The sequence below is a fragment of the Lissotriton vulgaris genome, chromosome 2_1 (genome assembly GCF_964263255.1).
Source record: "Lissotriton vulgaris chromosome 2_1, aLisVul1.2, whole genome shotgun sequence".
Lineage (NCBI taxonomy): Eukaryota > Metazoa > Chordata > Amphibia > Caudata > Salamandridae > Lissotriton > Lissotriton vulgaris.
The window spans coordinates 984,152,435-984,176,402 of record NC_141687.1 but is presented as its reverse complement, the minus strand read 5'-3'; the positions used below and the strand labels follow the sequence as shown (position 1 = coordinate 984,176,402).

Here is a 23,968-nt window from a genome sequence, read left to right as displayed (position 1 = left end):
AACACTGTCTTGTAAATAAGGTGAAGCACATACCGCCACAGAAACATGGCGATAGGGACTTGCAAATATGCCCCAAAGTAGTTCTCACTAGCCATTTGTGCCTGCAGACAGGCTGGGGCCAGGGCAGGGAGGAAGGGAGTTCCAGACATTTCTGTGAGAGGAAGTCTCTAGAAGTTTTTCCTGCTTTAAAGTGGGCACTCAATATAAAAAGGGGGACTCAGATCCACTCTTCAGTTCACTTTCTGAACCTGTGGGGGGACTCTCTGAGGACTGCCTGCTGGTATGACCTGGGTACTTCAGAAGACTGCTTTGCTGCACTGAGAAGGACTGCTCTCAGTAGCGGTCGGCAGTAGGTGTTTCTATAGGGCGGTGACGTGGGCAGGAGGAGGGGCAGGGTGGGGGGAAATAATGTATGGATTACGGAGTTTTACAGGTAAGTAAACATTTAAATACATAAAACGAATTTTCGTTGCGCGCACTGCATCACCAAATGTGATGCAGTGCGCGCAACGAAATTCGTTTTGTGTATTTAAATGTTTACTTACCTGTAAAACTCCGTAATCCATACATTATTTCCCCCCACCCTGCCCCTCCTCCTGCCCACGTCACCGCCCTATAGAAACACCTACTGCCGACCGCTACTGACTGCTCTGTTGCCTGAAGCCTGCTCTGAGCATCTTCTAGCCTGCTGCTTGAAGGCTGCTGCTTGTGCCTTGCACTTCTACTTGAAGGAAGGACTTCCAGAAGGACTCCAAGGGCCAGTTGGCTGGCCCTTGATCAGATCCACAGGGACATAAAAGGCCTCAACCTTCTTGAACTCACACCTGGACCATGCCTGAGTGAGTCCTGCCCCTCCAGTCCTGGACCCTTGAAGGTGGTCCCAAAAGTGTTAAAGGTGCCCAAATAGCCCAAGTCTAAACTTGGGACTTAGGAAACGTTTTCCCAAAAACTGCTCTGAGAACAGAGAGATCGGGATGTATGCAATCGTTGTTCCACCGAAGGTGCGTAGCTGGTTGGCCTGACATTGTAGCAGCTCCCGCTACATTTTTCTAGGCAGCAGCAAATCCTCTTCAATGGTTTCTCACATAAGGGGTTCTGGCATCGTGGCGCCTTCATGGGCTACAACCTGCAGCTTTGTCCCTCTGCAGATTTTCAGCTTCCAAAAAGTTACTGGGCCTCCTTTATGAGGTCGTATCAGCACTTTTGCGCCACTGGAGCATCACTTTTTTGATGCTCCGGTGGTGCATTGTGCTGCAGCATATTTATAGGGCCTCACAAAGGCACTTTACGTGGCTTTTCATGGCCTTGTATTTAAGTGCCCCTTTCATTCGGAACACTACATGAAAAAGGCGTGCCATGGGTGTTGTTGTGGATGTTCCCACGTGACACCCCTGGAATCTAAAGCATTCCCAGATTTACGAGGAATCCTAAACCTAGGAAGGCATCAGATTCTAACGCTATCCCAGGGGTGGCATTAAGGAGGCTCAACGAGGAGAAATATCCTTATTTCTCCTTGTTTTTCCTCTTTCCCTATGTGCTGCATTCTGCAGCACACATAGAAGGAGGAAATCGCTTCTATTGATTCATTTTGTGCAGAACGGTGTCCCTTCCTTCTCAAAATCCATCATCTCCGCAACACAGGTACCCTTGCAACATGGCACAAGGGGGCCTGCATTTGCGCTAGTCTGCTTTATTAGCGCCGTCATAGGGATCAGTACAGGAATGCGCTGTATTCTTGTAAATACGGTGCTTTCCTGCACTTTTACATTGATGCAGCGCTGACAAATTGCTTGCAGCACCGATCTGCGCCATTCTATTTTAAATGAGGCCCACTAAGTCAAAAAGTAGAAATCTTCACTGCAACTTCATTCAATGGCTTCCCACGACACCTCCTCCTCGAACACCGTCTGCTGCCTTGCCCCACTGACCTTTACCTCCTCAGGCATTCTTTCTTGAAATTTCATCGACGTCCGAAGGTTAGCAAATGCCGGTCCAAATCCAATTTCAGTATCCCAACCATGCTCCATCGTGGTCGGCCATAACTTTTGACTTTGCCCTGATCTTGCACAACGAGATTTTTGCAGTTGGCACTTTTAATCTTTTAGCCACTATTTTTCGCTTTAAATTTTAAAAATTCAAAACACTGGTTCTACTGATTGGATTTTTGCCTTTCTAGTGTCAAAAAATATATTAAAATTTACTGTATCTTTATGAATTGGTGGGGGCTTTTTCATGTGTTGTTTTTTTAACTTTATTACTGCTCGGCTGCTAAATAAATACATTGTCTCTAAGTGAAGTCTGAATGCTTTTGTGCCAAGCTACCAGAGTGTCAAGCACAGTTTAATTTAGTGACTTTTTGTGATTCACCCTGACGAGGATTGTGCCTGCTGCTTGAGCAGTGTTCCACCACCCTCAACCAACAACCCAATTTCTCACAATCAGCCTACCATAGGCAAAGCTGGGCACACATTCCTGCTCAGCGCCAGGATACTAACCTGGGTGATAGAATGCTTTACAAATGAACATAGCATAACATAAAAGAGATACTCGCTTCTGGGCATATCTTATGCAATTCAGAAGCTATTCTGTAACTAGTAAAGATGCCTTTGAGCACAACTTTCCCAGCGAGATTTCCACACAGCGCTAGATTTCTTTCATTTTCATTTTATTTAGTGAATACTTAATAGCATTTCACTACTTGAATTTGTCAATTTTACTATTGGTTTTATTAGGTTTTTTGAATTTTAAATTGAACACTAGATTATTACACTTTGACAATTTATTCTACAAACAGTAACAGTAATTGTCTGGACCTTTCCACTATATCTAATTCAACATTTAATACATTTTTGGCATATGCTAATCATTGCACACTAACAATCTGATGATCAACAGTTCTCTTAATTCTTAGCTGTCTGTTGCAAATATATTACCCCTGTGAAACGTTAAGATTTGCTGCTGTAGAATTGAAAAATAACAGCCTTAACAATGATAATTAGATCACAAATTCAAATGCTGAATATCTCCAGCCCCCAATAAGAGATAGCAACTTAATAAAAGTTGATATCTGCCCTCTATTTGACCTAGGGGTATCTCTATCAATTCTGTTGTTCTACCTTTTATCCCACATGAGAAATATATGACCTCTACCCTCTTTACTTGCATTATATATCTGGAGTAAATCTAAACATCAACATTTATCATTCCCTCACCATCTGCTCAAATGTTTTGCATTAAGATCACCCACTGCCCAAATCATAGTAGTCTGGTACTATATAGTTGAAAATCCTGTATCAGCCTAAACACTTTCTTCAGAATCAACAAATGAGCGGCACTGGGTGTTAGATAGATACTACAAAAAACAACTGTAATAGTTTGTTGATCTTCTATAAATGTAAACTTAACCACTAAAAGTGTTTTGCAATTTAATGTTAGGCAAACACCTCTATAGTTATACCCAGCCTGCAACTCAACTCCATGGCCAAACTTCTCTTTGCATGCCCTTTCTTAGATCTAATTGCTAAAATATAGAATACCATATACTTTTCTAATAGAAATCTTCACATAGATTGGTCTCTTGGCTAAATATATCAGCAAGATCTTAAAATATTCAGAACTGATAATAATAATTGTGACAAACATTCTACATAATGACCGACTGAATCACACCTGGTAAATATGACCCTGTCACCAGGTAGGTGGTCCCCCCAGCCCCTCCAGCTGCCACACGGTCCTCCTGTGCCTCTGTCCCGCTGCCGCTACCCGCTGTGATCTGACCACCTCTCCCCACCGAGGTCAGCCTTGCATTGCCTGTGCTTGTTTTTATTTCTTGTGTTTCCGGAAGTCTGATTCCGCCTTTTACTTGTTGCCACTTTTGTTTTACTTGGTTTTACTGTTTTTGTCGTTTTTCACTTTGTGCCCTTTGTGCCCTCTCCCCCCTGCTCACTTTTGCCTTATGTGTCACCCACCAGCTCCCTCGGGCTTCCCGCCGCTGCTTCCCTTGCAGCCCTGCCCCCCTAGTATCCCATTGGCCGCGCCACTCCAGCCTCCCAGCTGCTCCTCCCTCCCAAAGCCCCTCATATGGAGGCCGCGCGGTGGTGAAGGGAGCGACCCTTGACCCTGTCACCAGGTAGGTTGCCCCCCCAGCCGCCATACGGTCCTCCTGTGCCGCTGTCCTGCTGGCGCTACCCGCTGTAATCTGACCACCTCTGCCCACCGAGGTCTGCCTTGCATTGCCTGTGCTTGTTTTTATTTCTTGTGTTTCCGTGACTCTGATTCCGCCTTTTACTTGTGACCAATTTTGTTTTACTTGGTTTTACTGTTGTTGTCGTTTTTCACTTTGTGCCCTTTGTGCCCTCTCCCCCCCTGCCCCCTTTTGCCTTCTGTGTCACCCACCAGCTCCCTCGTGCTTCCTGCCACTGCCTCCCTTGCGGCCCGCCCCCCTGGTATCCCATCGGCCGCCCCACTCCCCCCTCCCAGCTGCTCCTTCCTCCCACAGTCCCTCATATGGAGGCTGCACGGTGGTGAAGGGAGAGACCCTTGACCCTGTCACCAGGTAGGTCACCCCCCCAGCCGCCACACGGACCTTCTGTGCCGCTGTCCCACTGTCGCTACCCGCTGTGATCTGACCGCCCCTCCCCACCGAAGTCGGCCTTGCATTGCCTGTGCTTGTTTTTATTTCTTGTGTTTTCGTGACTCTGATTCCACCTTTTACTTGTTGCCACTTTTGTTTTACTTGGTTTTACTGTTGTTGTCGTTTTTCACTTTGTGCCCTCTCCCCCCTGCCCCCTTTTGCCTTCTGTGTCACCCACTCGCTCCCTCGCGCTTCCCGCCGCTGCGTCCTATGCGGCCCCACCCCCCTGGTATCCCATTGGCCGCCCCACTCACGCCTCCCAGCTGCTCCTCCCTCCCACAGCCCCTCCTATGGAGGCTGCAGAGCGGCCGCGTGCAACGGGCGCGCCGCTGGCGCGCAACGGAGGCTCGCCAAAGGCAAGCCCGTCTGTGCCCGTCAGTGCCTCGACCTCGCCCAGCGCCAGAACCCCTGGCCCCCGCCGAAGCCAGGAAACCCGACTGAGATACAACACCGCCGCCCTCAACGCACTCAACACCGGACGACCACCTCTCTGCCACCGAGCCACCCCGAAGCGCACCCACGGACCCTTCTCCTGCCTAGGCTGAAAATTCACCTGCGTCCGAAACTTTACACCACCATCCGGACCAGGCAACAACAACCACCTCAAGTGCATCCTGCTCAACACCCGCTCCGTCCACAAGCACGCGGTCGAACTTTGAGACCTTCTCGACACAACAGCACCAGATGTCGCCTTCCTCACGGAAACCTGAATGAACCCCTCTTCAGCCCCTGACATCGCCATAGCCATCCCGGACGGCTACAAGATCATCCGAAAGGACCGCGTCAACCAAACCCGAGGAGGAATCGCCTTCATCCACAGGAGCACCATCAGCGTCTCGACTAACACCGAAGACAACCTCACCACTGCCGAACACCTACACTTCCAGATCCGCACCGACCCCAAGACCACCCACAGAGGAACCCTCATCTACAGACCCCGGGGCTCACGCCCTCAATTCAGCTATGCCATCGCTGACCTCATCAGGCCGCGTGACCTCGTCTCATCCGACTACATCCACCTAGGGGACCTGAACTTCCACCTGGAGAACAACAACGACAACAACACCACCATCCTTCTAGACAACCTCGCCAAGCTCGGACTCAAGCAACTGCTTAACACCCCCACCCACTCCGCCGGCCACACGCTCGACCCCATCTTCTCTGCCAGCGACCATGTTACCTTCAGCCACTCCACCAGAATACACTGGACCGACCACAGCTGCATCCATTTCACCTACAAGAAGACCACATCCCAACACCACATATCCCCTCAGATGCTGGAGCAAAGTCACCACAAACCAGCTAACCACATCACTGAGCCAGAACCCACCAATCAATACCACGGACACCAACAACGCAGCCCGCAACCTCACACAGTGGATCATCAACTGCGCCGACACCCTCACACCACTGAAGAACCCTCCAGGCTAGCCCGGCAACAAGAAAGCCACATGGTTCACCAACGACCTCAAAGAATCGAAGAAATCATGCCGAACCCTCGAGAAAACCTGGCGCCATGAACAGACGACAAAAAACCTGACAGCCCTCAAAAACGCTACTCACAAACACCACAAGCTGATCCGCACCACCAAAAAGACATCGTTCAAAGAACAGCTGGACAACAACATACACAACAACAAGGAACTCTTGAGCATCGTTAAAGAGCTCTCCAACCCCAGCGCCAACAGCAACGACATCACACCATCACAAGACCTCTGCAACTCCCTCGCCACGTTCTTTCACCGCAAGATCGCCGACATACACAACAGCTTAGGCGCTCAGACTCAGACTCCGACCCAACCACAGAACCAATGCCCCGACAACCACCCTCAGCAACTGGATTCCCGTCAGCACTGAAGGTACCACCCACGTTATGAACACCATCCACTCCGGCTCTCCCTCCGACCCATGCCCTCACCACATCTTCAACAAAGCCGACTCCATCATCGCACCCCACCTCCGGAACGTCATAAACAACTCCCTCACGTCCGCCACCTTCCCAGAGAGCTAGAAGAACGCTGAGATCAATGCCATACTGAAGAAACCTACGGCGGACCCTAAAGACCTCAAGAACTTCCTCCCCATCTCTCTCCTTCTCTTCCCTGCTAAAGTCATCGAGAAGACCGTCAAGAAACAGCTGACAGCGGTCCTGGAGGCAAACGGCTCCCTCGACCCATCCTAGTCCGGATTTTGAGCCAACCACAGCACCGAGACCACCCTCATCGCAGCCACCAACGACATCAGGACCCTGCTTGACAATGGGGAAACAACCGCTCTCATCCTCCTAGACCTCTCAGCCTCCTTTGATACAGTCTGCCATTGCACCCTAATAACCCGCCTCGACAATGCCAGGATCCAAGGTAATGCCCTGGACTGGATCACCTCGTTCCTCTCCAACAGAACCCAGAGAGTCCACCTTCCTCCCTTCTTCTCAGCGGCCACCAAAATCATCTGCGGCATACCCCAAGGCTCTTTGCTCAGCCCAACCCTCTTCAATATCTACATGAGCCCCCTCGCCGCCATCGCATGCAAACACAACCTCAACATCATCTCATACGCCAACGACACCCAGCTGATACTCTCCATCACCAAAGACCTAGCCACTGCCAAATCCAACCTCCAGGAAGGAATAAAAAACGACGCAGAATGGATGAAACTTTGCCGTCTCAAACTGAACTCAGACAAGACGGAGGTCGTCATCCTCGGACCATCCCCCTCCACCTGGGACGACTCCTGGTGGCCCACAGCATTGGGCACCGCACCGACACACACGAACCCTGCACGCAACCTGGGATTCATCCTAGACTCCTCCCTCACGATGACCAAGCAAGTCAACGCCATCTCATCCTCATGCTTCAACACCCTACGCAGGCTATGAAATATCTTCCGGTGGATCCCTACCGAAACCAAAAAGACGGTCTCCCAGGCCCTCGACACCAGCTGTCTGGACTACGGGAACGCCCTCAATGCAGGAACCACAGCCAATTTTCAGAAATGGCTCCAACGCATACAGAACGCATCCGCTCGACTCGTCCTCGACATCCCTTGCCACAGCCACATATCTGCCCACCTGAGAGAACTGCACTGGCCTCCCGTCAGCAAAAGGATCACCTTCAGGCTCCTCACCCACGCACAGAAAGCACTTCACACCATGGGCCACGAATACCTCAACAGCCGCCACACGTTCCACACCCCAACCCGCCAGCTCCGCTCCGCCAGCCTCGCCCTCGTCAGCGTATCACGGATTCGCAGAACCACCACCAGAGGAAGATCATTCTCTTACCTGGCTGCCAAGACGTGGAACTCCCTACCCACCCACCTACGGCTGACCCAGGACCATCTCACCTTAGGAAACACCTCAAGATCTGGCTTTTCGAGCAGTAGCAGCACACCCCTCCACTCAGCGCCTTGAGACCCTCACGGGTGAGTAGCGCGCTCTATACATGTATTGATTATGACCAATTAGATAAATCACAATGATTTTCTTTCTTCTTTACCTGCTAGATTTGTGCAACTCAACCTGTACCTTCAACATATACTACTTCAATTACAGAAGATGAGTTTTTTTATTGTTTCTGATAGATTTAGAGCATATTTATTAATTAGTAGGTCAAACATTCAAATTATCGATATTTTCATAATCTCTAACCTGATCAAGTATTTCATTTGAGGAGAATATCTCATCATTAGAAGATAATTTATTTACATCAATCATCCTAATATGTAGCTCATTAACATAGCTCCAGATCAAATTACGTAATCATAGTGGCCTAAAAGACACATCAGAATATATACCGCTATTATAACCATCCTTTTCCCTAAGAAATCTCACTTATTTATTATTGTGAGACGGAAACAATCTAGGTTGCAAGTGTTATGGAAGTATTGTGTAAGCTAGCTTAATTCAGTTGCACCACTCTATTATGTGGTAAAAATCTACAAACAAAAAGCAATTCATTTAAAAGGCGTAATTCGGTCCTGTTCTGTATCCGATCCCACCTTATTTTCTGTAACCTCTTAGTAGAATCTGTTGCCATAGGACTTGTTGTATCATTTACCTTATATTTTACCACAGTATCCATCCGCAGCTGAAATCTTAGACTATTAGGGGATTTCTTTATTATCTTTATTAACTTTGCCTTTCTATATTTCTTTTGACTAATATTTCTGATGTTGTCTGCTTTCTCAATATCAAGCCAAGCTTTTGATATTTCTCTTTTTGTTAACTTTTTCTTCTTAAGTCATCTTCCGGTTTTTTTCAACTGTTGGCATCACATGAAAATTGAGAAGCAAATGTATTTTGTATTTTGTATTGACTGCATCATAGTTGATAATGATGGTCAGAAATATTATGCTGAGACGTTATACTCATTAGAAAAAGTAGATTTAAAAACAAAAGAAATGTATATGTCATCAACAGTGAAATATTCTCCGCATCTAAAACAAGCATTTACAATGCAATGGTCTCGCCTTTGAAAAAGTTAGAGCTATTGGCATTGTAAATGACACATTTTTTATTTGAGTTGGTTTTGAAAATAGATAAATAAATGGCACTGCCATTTACAATGCCAATAGCTTAATCTCTAGACCCACACAGAGTCCCACACACATACATACCTACAGAGCCACATGCAGAGCCACACACACACACACACACACACACACAGAGTCACACACTTCCAGTAGTCGGTGGGCAGCGTGGAGCAGACCAGCACCCAGCCCGACAGGGCCAGCAGGAAGGCCACGATCTCCCCCCACCGGCATGTTCTCTTAGTTCCCTGCCAGCATCTGAAGAAGGCCCGCACTGGAAGAGAGTATGGGAGAGAAGGACTAGAAGGAGAATGGACAGGTGGCAACAATGGTACCCGAGGGGACTAAAGGTGGAAAATGAACCAACAACAGAGATGGGGACATAATACGCCTGAGGTAGAGAGCAATGCACACATAGGAATGTATTCCTTATTTTTAGATCTCACTTTTTTAAACATGCAATGGCAAAGCAAATCGCTCCGGCTATTTGTTAAAAAAAGTGGTTAATAGTTGGGTGATTGTGTAAGTTGCTCCTGGTTGTCCTAGAAAGACAATATAAGGAAGCAACCTCTTGGGCTCCAACAGAGAAGAAGCTGGGAGTAGCTTCCCTTGTTGAACAGACTGCATCAGGAGAACTAATATATGAACTAATATATATCCTCAAATAAGAATGCCAGGAGCTTTATCTTTTGACTCTTTTTTATGTTCTAAGTGGTGAATTTAAAAGGTCTAAAGAGCAATATATTGCATAGGGTCTGGTGGCTCAGTGGACTAATGCGTCTACTGCAGGGGCCTGTGTTCGACCTCATGGTCACAGGTTCAAATCCCGGCGGGTCCACTCAGCCTTTCATCCATTTGGGGTCGATAAAATGAGTACCATTGAGTTGGGTAACAACAAACATCTGTTATTTCAGCGCCAAGAGGCCCGTAGTGGTGAACGTGCGCTTTACAAATACTCATGTTATGTTATGTTATAGTAGATACTTTTGAATTTTGGCCAATATTTTTGATGCATCTGTAAGAAAACCTGTATGTGTGCATTTCTTTACTTTGGGGCAAAAAAAGCTGTAATTCCTGCAAGACGTAATATCTTGGCAGTAAAGTAACACAACTGAATGTGTAAGTATGATAAGTGAATAGCCTTAGCCCGTCTCAAAGACAAACAGTGGCACTTGATAAATTAAAAAGCCACAAAAAAGTCCTTAGAAAGTCGTTATGTCAGTTGACATAACACAAACTGACTTTAAATTACAGACTACCCTTGATTTGCAGTCAATCCAATTAATTTCAACCGTATTATTGGTCCCACAAGCCATCAGCAGTGCAACCATTGTATTTATATTTACACTTTCAAACTAAAAGATTTTGCGGCACCAGTACGTGTCATGAATATTCAGTACTCACAAAACGAAGAATGACGAGGAAGTGGTGGTTTGAGCATCCAACAGATGACCGTGTTTATCAACCCAACACTAGTTGTGTTTTTGGGCTAGAGACAACTTTAGCTGTCTCACCACCATTTTTCTGAACAATACAGGATAAAAAAAATGGTCTAGTCAGTCCTCATCAGCAATTGATATGTTCAAGTACATTCATGTGTGGTTTCCACCCACCACAGCATGGGGCAATTGGTCAGCCCACTTCTCCCATTGGCCATCTTGCAATGTGAGTGACAGGATTTTAATCTGATCTCATGTGCACCGCCACCTGAAAAAGAGTTCTCTTCTGTAACAGGGCTGGTGTGCCTCGGCTACTGCACCACTCCTTTCTTTTTATGTTTATTGATTTTGTATATTACATATTTTTGCAAAAAACATAATATTTTTTGCTTGCTGAGATCTGATCTTTTTCCAATGCTTGTTGTAGATTTGTTTTACGTTCCTTTCAGGGCTTTTCTCACAGGTGTATTTTATGCTTGCAATACAGACACATTATTCTGAGTTCTTGGAAAAATTGACAGTGTCTGATTATCAGAAATACGAGTGAAGTTTGAGTGTGACTCCTTGTACTGCAATGACTCCACGTGTATTCTCCCAGACCACATGGTACAGCAGAAGGAAACCTGGCAATCTGCTCCTTTTCTCAGTGTTTGGAGACTCACTTGTGAGCAGTGCCTTCTACTCACTAAGTGTTGTGAAATATTCCGCTATCCGTGAAGCGCAGCCTTGTGTGTGTGGCTGACAGAAATGGAAAGTAGAGCACACTGTGGGTTTAAAGAGTATGATTAAGGACATTCCCCAGAGAAAACCTGCTGCTAGCGGTGACGTCATACTTCAGTGAATTAGTGCAAGGCTATTTGCACAACACACAAATGACCTGAACGGGGAATAACAGCAATCACCGTTGTGACCCAGCTGGCAGCTGAGTGAAGTGTTGGCGCCAAGTCATATATAACCCAGCGCAAGCTCTGCTTGGGATGAGTGAGGCGTCAGTAGGAAGGCCTGCGTCATGCAGAATAACACCACAACAGGTATTTACTGACTGGAAATAGGAGCAGCTGGGGGTGGAGCCACGGAGGACAGGCATGCTGTATCTGAGAGCTGCGTCATCTTTTCCGTGCTCTAAAGAAAAGTTGTATAAAACAGCTTTTAGACTTGAACAATATTAATACAGTATTTTACATATCACCACATGTTACAGTTGTGTGACTAACACTGTTAATTAATAGATGATGTTACTATTCAGCTCGCTGCACTCAATTCATCATTCTCACAAAGATGAAATGCAGAGTCATTCCTACTGGGACTTAATCACGAAACCCATAAACTATGCCAAGGTTGCCAGATGATTCGATGTCAGTAGAGACTGTGTTTACGCACGGGTTGGAATTACGAGCTTGAAGGCATTTACACATCCAAAAATTAGTGAAACCTGCCAAAATTTAACAGGGAAAAACATGTGGTATTTACCATATCATGTGACGTTTGGTGCGTTAAACACCAACATCCATGTTAGTCCCCATGAACTCGTGATAGCTGTTATTTATCGCACCTACACCCCGTGGTATCCTTATATATGAGTGGTGATAAATAACGCCCTCGTACATAAACAGGCCCTATGTTACAAACATATGTATGCAGCAGATACACTAACCCGCTGTGCTGCCTTACTGTCTTCAAGTGACTGCCCTGAGGAGCTGCTGCAATTTTTGCTCCACCTAAGTCATTAATATTCATTACTGCGCCATTGCTGTCGGAAACCACCTGGCCACCACCAGCCCCATAGCAGTCATTGCGCTACCGACCAGACTACCACATACAGTCTAATCAAAATAGAGCAGCACGTGCACCATCTCTTGCACTATGGGAACCGGCTCACCCGGGTCGATGCGAAGCTAAGTGACATAGTGACGCCTCCCGAGCAAGTCCAACAAGATACAGGGCTTCTGGGAGCTTTACACCTTTTCTTTCCGAGCCTCATGTCTTGCAGAGGGGATCTGCAGTTTGTGAATTCGTTAAATTGGTGGAAGATTGGAAAGAAACAAGTGCTGAAAGTCTTAAAAAAAGCAGTGAGGGACAAAAACAACTCACCTTAAAACACCAACATTAAGTCGTAATTGACTATCAATAAACGTTGATGTAACTGCGTCATTTATGAAGTCACTACTACCTCGACGCCGGAGGGTCCTCGCTCCATTGGTTTTTTTCTCCGCTGTGAACAGGATGCTCCTTTGAATGTTTTAAAGGACTCCCTGGGACTGTTTTAAGCTAACTAACACATCACTGGATTTTAAGCCCAGCTCTAATGACGAAAGTAAACATGGCTGAGACGAGCAGACGACGGCCGGGGGCTGTGTGCGAGGGCGCTGGGCAGTTTATATCTCAGGGGGAATTGATGGGGGTGCGTGTGTGTGGGGTCCGCTGCTGGGTGTGTCAGGGGGTGCGTGTGAGGATCAGCTGCACGGACGGGGGTCTTACCTGCAGGACACTATGATCCCGATCTTAGTGGCCGTCACGTTGGTGGTAACCGGGTCAAAGTGCTCTATGGATGCCATGCTGTCCCAGCCTGGGCTCCGGGCGCGAGGCTCTCCGGTGCAGGCTGGTCCACGGGAGAGGCGGGGGTCCCATTATTGTGCATTTTGGTGTCACCCGGTCTGCGCACGCTGTGACGAGAGGTGTTTCCAGTTGCGCGCATGCGCCCAGAGCCACACACGTCATCCGGCCTCCCATTGGTGGATATCGCAGAGCAAGCTGGGTTTGTAGTCTGCTCTTCTCGTGCACCTGCCCTGGTCTCTGCGGCAGCGCGTGCGTGCACCTCAGCTGTACGGGCGCACACTCAGTCACGCGCTGCTGTGAGCGTGCACATCTTCGGACGTCTAGGAAACTCGTCTGGATAGCCCTGATGTTGCCGAGCATGAGCCGCTGACCCTGCACACCTGCGGAGGAAAGACAGGCCTGGAGAGCAGCGGGGGAGTCCAGAGTCAGCCCGGTGAGTAGGGGGACATGTAAACACTGTGTTTGGGTGCATCAGGCTAGCGAGACAGGAGATGGCCACTTCGAGTGGGTGGATGCGTGTGTGTGTGAGTAGGTGGGGGGGGGTGTGCACGGGGGTGTGTGTGAGCGTGTGTGTGTGCCTGTGTGTGCGCGCGTGACTGAGAACTGAGAGAGGCATGGCTGACTGAGATAGGAGATGTGCACGGCTGGGGAGGGGGGCGGGGCTAGGCGTGCACGTCCACGATGTGCAATCGGCACTCGTGCACCAGTCAACGTCCCTTGAAAGCCTTCTCCATAGCAATAGGTCTAGCGAGACCTAAAAAACTGTGATCAATAAAATAATTTTTAAAAAATCGCGCCTCCATGACTTATACTGTTTTATAAATCAGACAGAGTGAAATCAAAAAGAAGATTGTGAGATACAGTATTATTTGTTTTTCTTGTCATGATTTACAGATTTCAATATAGATTAAGTGAGGCCCTATATTTAACCTGAGTCGTGTTTGTCTTTTTTCCAGTGGCCATATTAATACCTCAGAGGTCATTAAGATTTTAGAAAACAAGAACACAGGATTTTATGAGGCCTGAACTATAATATCAATTTAACCATTAAACGTTATGGTGCACATTTAATGTGTGTGCACAAATTAACGTAAAACTAACGTAAATTGTTTATACTGCATTTTAGTTCATATTGTATAAAACATACGGTAAATAATCAAATTATTCAGAGGTAAGTGTGACTGAGAACTGCGTTTGAAAGTAACATTAGTGCATACATTACATTTTCATTATCGTTTCAATTGGAGTAGTACATGTTTAGGCAGTCAGGTTTCTCCATCAATGAAAGTACATTAGTTTATTAGACGAGGATGGGTCCTACATTAGTCAAGCTTCATTAAAACATCTTAATCAGCTTGGTTAAACACATACTTATGAATCAATGCACTATTTCTACAATAAGTGCACTCTCTTAAAAATTTTGAGTGTAACTTTTGTTATAAATCATTTAATTTAGTAAGAAGCATATGAGAGGTACACGTTTATGTCACATCTCTGTGGACACTATGGGGCTCATTAGGATGGCGGGCGGGCTTTGCCCGATCACCACCCTATCGGGAAACGGGACTGCCCGCCTAAAGGGCGGGGGTCCCGAAATGTGCATTAGGATGCGCCCGCCACAGTAGCGGGCGCAATCCTCATTTTAACACTGTGGCGGGAGGTGCTCGCTGCACCGCCCGCCACAATCTTAAAATGAAATGCACGCATTTGCATACACGAAGCGGCAGGCACCCCACGGTGCCTGCTGTTTGGTGTATGAAAATGCGGGGTGTACCACAGGTACCCCCCTTTGCAACAAACACCTCAGCCTTCACCAGGGGGGCCCGCAGGGGGCCCCCAAAGCAAAGACCACCTACCTTTCCGGGGCGGCGATCCGCCCGACATCCTAATGACCCCCTTTCTGTCATATTTGTGCGACGAGTAAAGAGTGGACAGGTTTGCGCTGCACCATGTGTAAAATAGCAATCAAGGTAAAGCAGGAGACGCCATGTCAACATGTGCAGCTAAAAAGACAGCAGTGAGGTCGGGGCATTACATGCTCTAAATCAGGCAATGACAATAGTGCTGGCTAGTGCGTCAAGGCAGACCAGGTGAATGTTATCATACAACAGTACTTCAACCCCAAAACACACTAGTCCTCTTATTTTAATGTCCCAGCGTCTCCTAAGTAATTGTATAAAGTGTACTGTGTGCTGAGGGTAAAGCAGGAATTAACGTAAACTACCAGGACCCAGATTTATAAACAAGTCCCACAACTGAGCAAGACACCCTGCTGTGCTGCATTCCCTGATGGGTGGAGGGGGATAGAATGTGCCATATCTACAAAGATTTGGAGCATTCCTGCTCTCTACTCTACCTGCACTGATGCACTAAATGCGACCTAGTGCCTATGCAGGCACCTTTACACCATGGTGCAAGGGTATCTGCATTACAGACAGGGTTGTTCCTGTGAAGGAAGGAAAAGCAATCCTCTGAGTCTTTTTCCTCTTTCGGTGTTGCACAAAAACATCCTCAGAGGCTTTTTCCTCTTTCTGTGAAAAGAGGAAAATGTGGGTAGAAATAGGCATATTTCTCCTCATTACGCTTCGTATGGTAATCAATAGCATTTTGATGCATTACCTGGTTTACTTGTGTAAGTAAATCTACAATTGTGCATGGGAACAACCACGTACCACCCATTACATGCCTTCCAGGACAAAGTAATGCAAGGCAGCCACTGCACTGTATTGAGTTACTTCCGATTTACTATACCACACAGAGCAACACAATGTGGCTCCGCGTGGCATAATAAATTTCATTTAAGGGCTTGCATTGCCTTGCATCACCTTACGTGACTTAAGATCAACACAAGCCTTTGATAATCTGCCACCAGGTTCCTCATCAGCTTGTGCTGCTGACAGGACTGCTGGATGTGGGACTGATCCATAGTCCAACAGATCCAGTGACCACTGGTGCTGACAATTGCATCTTACCAGCACAGTGATATGTTATCATGGAGGGCTCATTTTTAAAAACAAAAAACATCCAATTGGTTAACATTTCAATGGGAGATATTAGACCTGCCATTCTGGACAGATTTTATACTCTTAGGAAAAGACCAGTAACATCAAAATATTTATGAATGTGGCTGTGTTTGTCAGAAGGTGAAAGGACGGATCCCTGCAGAAGAGCATAATTAGCCTGATTGAAAAAACAAAGTCATACTGCCATTCTGTGTGAAGATAACATTAGTCAGATTTCGGAAAAAAAAACATCATTTAAATGTACATAATCAAACCGTGAAAACCCCAAACATTTTTGGGCATTTATACAATAATACAATTTTTTCCTGAATAACAGGGCTTTTTTATCCTCATCTTTCTCCAAGCTCCCCCTTTATGAACTGTCAGGAGGGATTTAAAGAGGGCTGCGGTGTTCCTGAGGAACTGATAATCCCAACTCAGATAATAACTGCTGTAGTTAGGCAAATTGGGGTTAATAGGCTACTCATAATGCAAACTTTATTCCGTTCTTTATTGCCATCTTATACATGGGCAATAATGCTGGCAACTGACCGTTCATCCTGGAAGATGTCCACACCATCTTCGAGGACTGCACTCCTCTCATTGGTATTTCTGATCTGAAATGACATGTCTTATTACTTTCACTTACATGTGGAACATGCAGGAGTGCCAACATTTACACAGCAAATATGACTCCCTGAGTCTATGGAAGGGCACTGACTTGGCTACTATATACGAATCCTAGGGAATAACTTGAAATCTTACTCTTCTCCTGTGTATAATTCTGACAGACGATCAGTACATGATTTGGGGATTTGGGGTCCTTCTTCTGTTGATGGACTGCAGGGTATCATGATATTCAGGTGGAACTTCTTTGGAAAATGTTTGAGAGTGTAAATTCTCACCTAAAGATTCCATTTGGGCCCTTTTAGCAGGTTTCTCAGAAATATCAATTTGCCATTCCTTCATATGGACTTAGCTATAGTACCATGAATGGTAAATTGGTACTCCAAGTTTGGTCCTCATAAATAACAGGTCACTCCTTCTGCGGATCTCAGCAATGATATTCAGACACATAAAGAACATCAAGCCTTCTAATGCAGATCAAAAGGGCAAGTATAATTTCTGGTTAAGACAATTGTTATACTCAGCCGGGCTAGGTAAATACTATGCAAAACCAAAGGGGATGATGGACGGAGTGTTGAACATTGCAAGCACTCACCCCCAGTCAACTGATCTGGGTTGAATCCATCATCATTCTTTAGCTCACTCCGCCACCCCAGTTCAGACATGGCCATATGCAGAAACCGGTCCCAGGATGCTTGTTTCTGGACCAGGGTAGACATGGCTTGGCAGTTCGGGCTGGACTGTTCCCATGAGGCACAGGGTCAGACTGATTTGCATATCCATCATCATTCTTTAGCTCACTCCGCCACCGCAGTTCAGACATGGCCATATGCAAATCAGTCTGACCTTGTGTTCAACACTCCGCCCATCATCCCCTTTGGTTTTGCTAGGTAAATACTATGACTGACTCTAAGGGTCACAGGCAAACGTTTAAAGCAAAGGGTAACTAATTGTCTCTGCTGCTAAGCATCAATGTTTACATTTGCGCTATCAATATCAAGCGTGTTCAAATACACATATGCCATTCGTGGGGTCTTCACAACAGAGCACACTGCTCCTGATTAGGCTCACTGGGTGAAATGCAAATCACGCTGGTGTAATTCGCTTAATTTCAGGAACTTCTCATTACGCTTGTTATGCGGAGTTCCCACACTTATGCCATTGCATCGCTTTGCATACTTATGTGCCATTCATGGTAAAGACTTGCCACAAAGCATGCCACTCGTGCTAAACATTTACCATGAACAGAACGCAAGCAGCTGTTGTTCGCAGTGCTTCATTTAAATGCGTTCTGGTGCCAAAAATTGACTCAAGGGTGCATTTCACACTATAACATGAAATGCTGTATTTGCATTTTGAAAAACTAGATTTCATTTTGCCAAACTTTTGTGTAATAAAACAAAAACATATTAGGCGAAATGTCAACACCCCTACTCCAGATACGCATTGCGAATGTGGTGTGGTGAAATTTCCACCTCTCATTTTCATCAAAACTTTACTTGACATTTCTGGTTATCCTTCTGGCTCGGTTGTATAAATCCTAAGGGGCCTGTGCTGATTCCTACTTGCTATAGCTCTGTATTACTAATGGACTTAAGATGTGTGTTTTTGTATACACACACTTTCTATGTGTGCTGTACACTGGCTTCTTGTTCTTTTGTGTGAATACTGGGGACAAAGAGCAACGGCATCACATTCACAGATAATTTTAACAGACTGTGGTTATACTGATTGGCACCCAGTAGGTGCTTTGCTGGTTTATTTCTTTGTTGAAATTAGGGGTAGGCGAAGTTGTGGAGTTTACGTACAGTTGTGCATAGTTTTTTTAAACTTTGCAAGCTTGCACACCTTAATACAAAATAACCTGCTATTCAGGGCAGCAGATAGACGGACACTATTTTGCATCCTACCTGGAGCACTTATCTCAGCAAAGGCCCCAGCTCTGGGACTTAGTAACCTTCAAAGGTCTCCTCCCCAGTCTCTAACCCACTCTCTATGCAGTCTCCTTCTTTCTGTTTCTCCACTTACAACACCAGCAGCTATTAGCTGTTGTTCTCACACAGAGCTTTGCAACCCCAATTTCCTGCTGCAATATGTTCCACTCTTTTTTGCTGCAGCTGGATATTGTCACTGCTCGTGGTCTGGTATCATCACACACACTTCACCTCGAGCGACATCAGTCAACATTGGCTGCCTTTCCAAAGGACACGTTTTACCAGTGCTGCCAAGCTTAATGCCTGGCAAACATTGATGTGCATTAATTATCATAAATGGAACATCAAATCTAACTATAAGCAGAAGTTAAGTTCACCCATACATGTGTTTTGAATATTCGTCATAATGTAGAAATCACATTTGTAAATTTGAGGTTGAGTAATGCTGATAAAGCAATAGTCATTTTCCATACATGCCAACATTTCAGGAGAGCAAAGTGGGAGATTTAAAAAAAAAAATCAGGAGAATGGGACTTTGAATCGGGTTACTGGCATTTATGGGCTTTGGAAGTGTGCTGCTGTAGGATCGGACATTTGAAACGTAAATGCACGTTTTTTCTTACCTGGAGCATGAAGCATAATGGCAAGCAGAGAGAGGGTGATGCAAGTGCTGGGCACTGGCCTGGCAGGTTGTTGGCAGTGCAGGCACCCCCCACCCCCCTGTGGCAGCCAGTGCAGAAACAGCTCCCCCCTCCCAGTACTTCGCAGGTCTTTAAAAGACAATTCCCTTGTTAATGACTCTTTGTTGGTTTTTCACCCCTTCGAGAGCCCCTGCGTCGCCACACGTTGTTGGAAGAATTAGCACTTTACACAATACCAAGCCCTGTCAGCTGAAACTCCCGAGGAATCGGGTTTTTGCTTGTAGGAATCGGGAGGCGGGAGACTAGCCTTCAAATCGGTAGTCTCACGCCTGAATCGGGAGGGTTGGCATGTCTGATTTTCTTGGTTCTCACCCTTTGTTTGAGGTCCTCTGGAGAGAATGGACAAAGCTTTCCTCTAGAAGACCCTTTGAAGGATTCGACTGAGCCTCTGCACCAGACGCTATGCACCCTGCTTTTTTAGGACAGAAGCTTGACCCCCAGATTGACACGATGAACCTGTGAAATATTTTGTCCATTCATTTAGTGTGTCTTCAGCCAACTACGTGTACATAAAGAGGATCTGCCTAACATCTCACTAATCATTTTCTGTGGTTGGTCCTTAGTGTGCCCATTGTGGCTGGAATAAGATTGATCCACATTTACACTTGAAAGCACTAAGCCTAGGGCACTCTTAAATATCTGCTTCCTGTCCAGCTGCTACTCCAAATCCTCTGTGTAAACCTCTCAGCCAGTCTAAGGAGTCCTGAGAACCTGAGACCCTAAGTCTGCTGCCCACCTAACGATTAGGTCAGATAGGGATTCCGAAGATTTTATCTTGACTTACACAGATGTTTGCAAATATCCACTGTGACCCCCACATGCCACAACAGTGAAATAAGACAGAGCGCCTGACATGATGAACGCTGCAAGAATATTTCAGATGGTGGTGATTCAGTCTGGTCAACACACCCAGTGCCAAATTTAAATAGTTGTGTTCTTTTTGTTTTCTGCCTGTCATAAGTAGTCCAGGATGCAGTTCCCCAGTCAGCTAGCCCTTTCCAGGGACATTCGTGGTCCACTCCAAGCCCTACATGTTCCTAAGTGATTGCCCCTTTATACCTTTGGCAGGTAAAGTTGACCTACCTCCAACAAACCGCCATGTATATACATGAATTCTGAGACATTTATCCCCATGTCTTGCAGGAAAACCTGAAACTATTGCTATTGTATTTGCTTTCTGCTGTGGTGTTGGTGATTTGGGAAAATTAGGTTTGCAAGCATTCTATTACTAGTTAAGAGATACAAAGTCTGCAAGCTCCTCACTTTTGTGGTGGTGTTTAAGATAGTTCATGTGGTGAAACTTATTTGACTCTTTAGTAATCACAGTGTTAACCGAGTAGTTGGCATTGCTGATATTTTTAGGAACAGTGTAGAGAGCCACAACCACCGTTCGGTTGGTACTTGGAATTATTAAACTACTCTTAATTGAAGAATGCAAGTCTAAATCATGTGCACATGAAGAAAAATTATGGAAAAGTGCATCAAAGTCTTTTCACAGTCTTCTCACACCCTCTCCCTTTAAAATTATTGGCACGAAGAAATATCCAATAGGGCTTCTTTGCAGTCTCCTTGAACAGTACTAATGTACTGGTCTTGAAACTGACCATACCATGTAATACATTCCTCATTAATCTTCATATAGTTTTATCTTTCATTCATATGTTGTACGATCACAACTTCTTCCTCCAAAGAGGCATTTGGCTAATAAGCCTGCATCTCTCTCCTCTGTATACCTAAGAGCTTCACAGACTAAACTGTAAAAAGCAAGCCATCATAACACATCCTTTGAGTACATTCCATCTAGATGTCTGCAGATATGTGGGTAAGGACAAGAGGGATTGACAGAGAGAGGCTAAACCATGGAAGCAACAGAAAAGCTACAGAAATGACAGTAAGCCTCAGGGATTTCCTAAATTCATCAGTTAATTTATAGTGGTGCACCTCTTCCACCAAACTAGGCACCCCTAGCTGAATTATTTGTTCTTACTTTGGCACTAAATAGCAATGTTTTTAATGTAAATGTGGCAATTGATATTGATTTTTGGGCTGCTTCTATACAGTTCCATATATATGTAAATGTTTACTGCACAAACTTTTATTAGTGCCTGAACAATGGTCTTTACCTCGCCAATGCTCAAAATATGTCTTTTAATGAATACTTCCTTAAATGTGGTGTTTCAATCTGTTTTTTTCTCTAGGAGACTGTGTTCTCTTAAGTTTTTCCTGCCGAGCCATGTATACATATCAAGCTGAAAGAGAAGATGAGCTTAGTTTTAAGCAAGGTAAATTAGGTACTTCAAAATGTTTTAAAATGTATTTCTTTTTAAGGGTTTTGAACTGTTGCATTCTGAGTCGATTTGCACTTGCTTGATTTACTATGTCTTTCAATGTAAGATGGCATACAAATCATCTGGAGGGTGTTTTAAAGTTTTACTACACCACTACTACACCACACTTAGGGGCTCATTATGACATTACTTAGACACCCCGTAGGCGGATAACCGGGAGTTTTAGGATTTTAAAGCTTTTGCCCAGAAATTTTAAAACTTGCACTTTGTATTTCGTGTTTGCTCTCTGTACTTTAAAATCACATTTCCTGCACTGCACGCTAATCATTGGGGAATTGAGCTGTTTGTTGGTCGCTAGATTTGAAATAGTTGTTACTGACACTCACCAATTCAGTATTAGCCTTCAAAAACTTGTAAGCGGCACCGCCGAGTAGGCGCGGTACACCGCACGTCATTACGAGCTGCTGACACACCCCACGCCCACCTGGAGGCGGGGCGGCGGTGCACAGTCAGCTGACGCGTTCGACGTCTGTACAAAAGTAGCAGAATTGGGTAGCTCGGTCACTTAGACACTCCGTAGGCGGATAGCCGGGAGTTTTAGGATTTTAAAGCTTTTGCCCAGAAATTTTAAAACTTGCACTTTGTATTTCGTGTTTGCTCTCTGTACTTTAAAATCGCATTTCCTGCACTGCACGCTAATCATTGGGGAATTGAGCTGTTTGTTGGTCGCTAGATTTGAAATAGTTGTTACTGACACTCACCAATTCAGTATTAGCCTTCAAAAACTAGTAAGCGGCACTGCCGAGTAGGCGCGGTACACAGCACGTCTTTACGAGCTGCTGACACATCCCACGCCCACCTGGAGGCGGGGCGGCGGTGCACAGTCAGCTGACGCGTTCGGCGTCTGTACAAAAGTAGCAGAATTGGGTAGCTCGGTCACTTAGACACTCCGTAGGCGGATAGCCGGGAGTTTTAGGATTTTAAAGCTTTTGCCCAGAAATTTTAAAACTTGCACTTTGTATTTCGTGTTTGCTCTCTGTACTTTAAAATCACATTTCCTGCACTGCACGCTAATCATTGGGGAATTGAGCTGTTTGTTGGTCGCTAGATTTGAAATAGTTGTTACTGACACTCACCAATTCAGTATTAGCCTTCAAAAACTTGTAAGCGGCACCACCGAGTAGGCGCTGTACACCGCACGTCATTATTAGCTGCTGACACACCCCATGCCCACCTGGAGGCGGGGCGGCAGTGCACAGTCAGCTGACGCGTTCGGCGTCTGTACAAAAGTATACAGAGATGCCTCCGCGCAGCGGACGCGGGCAGCGGGCGCACCTTAGGTGCGCCGAAGGTGCGCCTAAGGTAAGCCCGTCTGCGCCCGTCCGCGACAGGCCGGGACACGGGACCGGAACATCTACTCCTTCTGAGTTAGGCTCAGTGCAGGTAAATAGACTGGTTTATTCTGCCGCATCACTCAGACATATTGGGAGGACTAGGGCCAGCACACAGGGCGCAATTCTAAACTGCCGCTCCAAGCTTCCCGCTAATCTAGAGGGCCCAGTGGCCTGCAGAACATGTTTGTTTCAGAGTGTTCCTTCTTGTAAACCTTCCAGCCCAGAATACCTTTGGAATTCCCAGGCGAGTGTAGAACATCCTACCTACTTGTTGTGCAATGTAAGGTCTCTAGTAAAACATCAGTTTGAAATTTGGGATATGATTAATGCTGAATCGCCAGAAATCATTTTTATGACAGAAACCTGGCTTAAACCCAATAATCATCCAGCGATAAACATTGCCATCCCAGCGGACTATAAGTTCATTCACCTGGATAGAGCAGGAAAGGTGGGGGGTGGAATAGCCATTGCCTGTAAACACCACATAAACATCTCGTGGCTGAACTCCGTATCAGAGGAGGAGTTGGAAATTGGGGTTTTTAAAGTAACCTTTTCCGCTTCCGAGAGCTGGTCAGGAGCCTTAGTGTATCGGCCGCCTGGCCCCAAAACTGAGTTTTCAGATAGGTTAATCGACCTAATAGCCACAAGTGCTCTAGTAACCAATAAATTCTTAGTCTTAGGAGACTTTAACTTTCATGGTGAACTGACTGCCACGGCGGAGGTGAGCAAACTCCTGTCAGACATGGAACAGATAGGGCTAGTACAAAGAATCCAAGGCCCTACCCACATAGGGGGACACACTTTAGATCTAATTTTCACCAACATCACCTCTCTGTAGTACGAGCCACCGTTGCCCCTCACATG

General features: G+C 45.8%; 1 protein-coding gene across 18 annotated transcripts in view; it reads left to right on the top strand.

Annotated features, from left to right (window-relative positions):
- Nucleotides 1-23,968, top strand: part of NOSTRIN (nitric oxide synthase trafficking) — a 709,159-nt gene that overhangs the window by 641,111 nt on the left and 44,080 nt on the right. For all 18 annotated transcript variants that reach the window (XM_086956574.1, XM_086956575.1, XM_086956569.1 and 15 more), the window contains one exon: nt 21,621-21,704. In XM_086956574.1, coding sequence (XP_086812700.1) covers nt 21,621-21,704 — 84 coding nt within the window. The remainder of the gene's footprint in view (nt 1-21,620; nt 21,705-23,968) is intronic.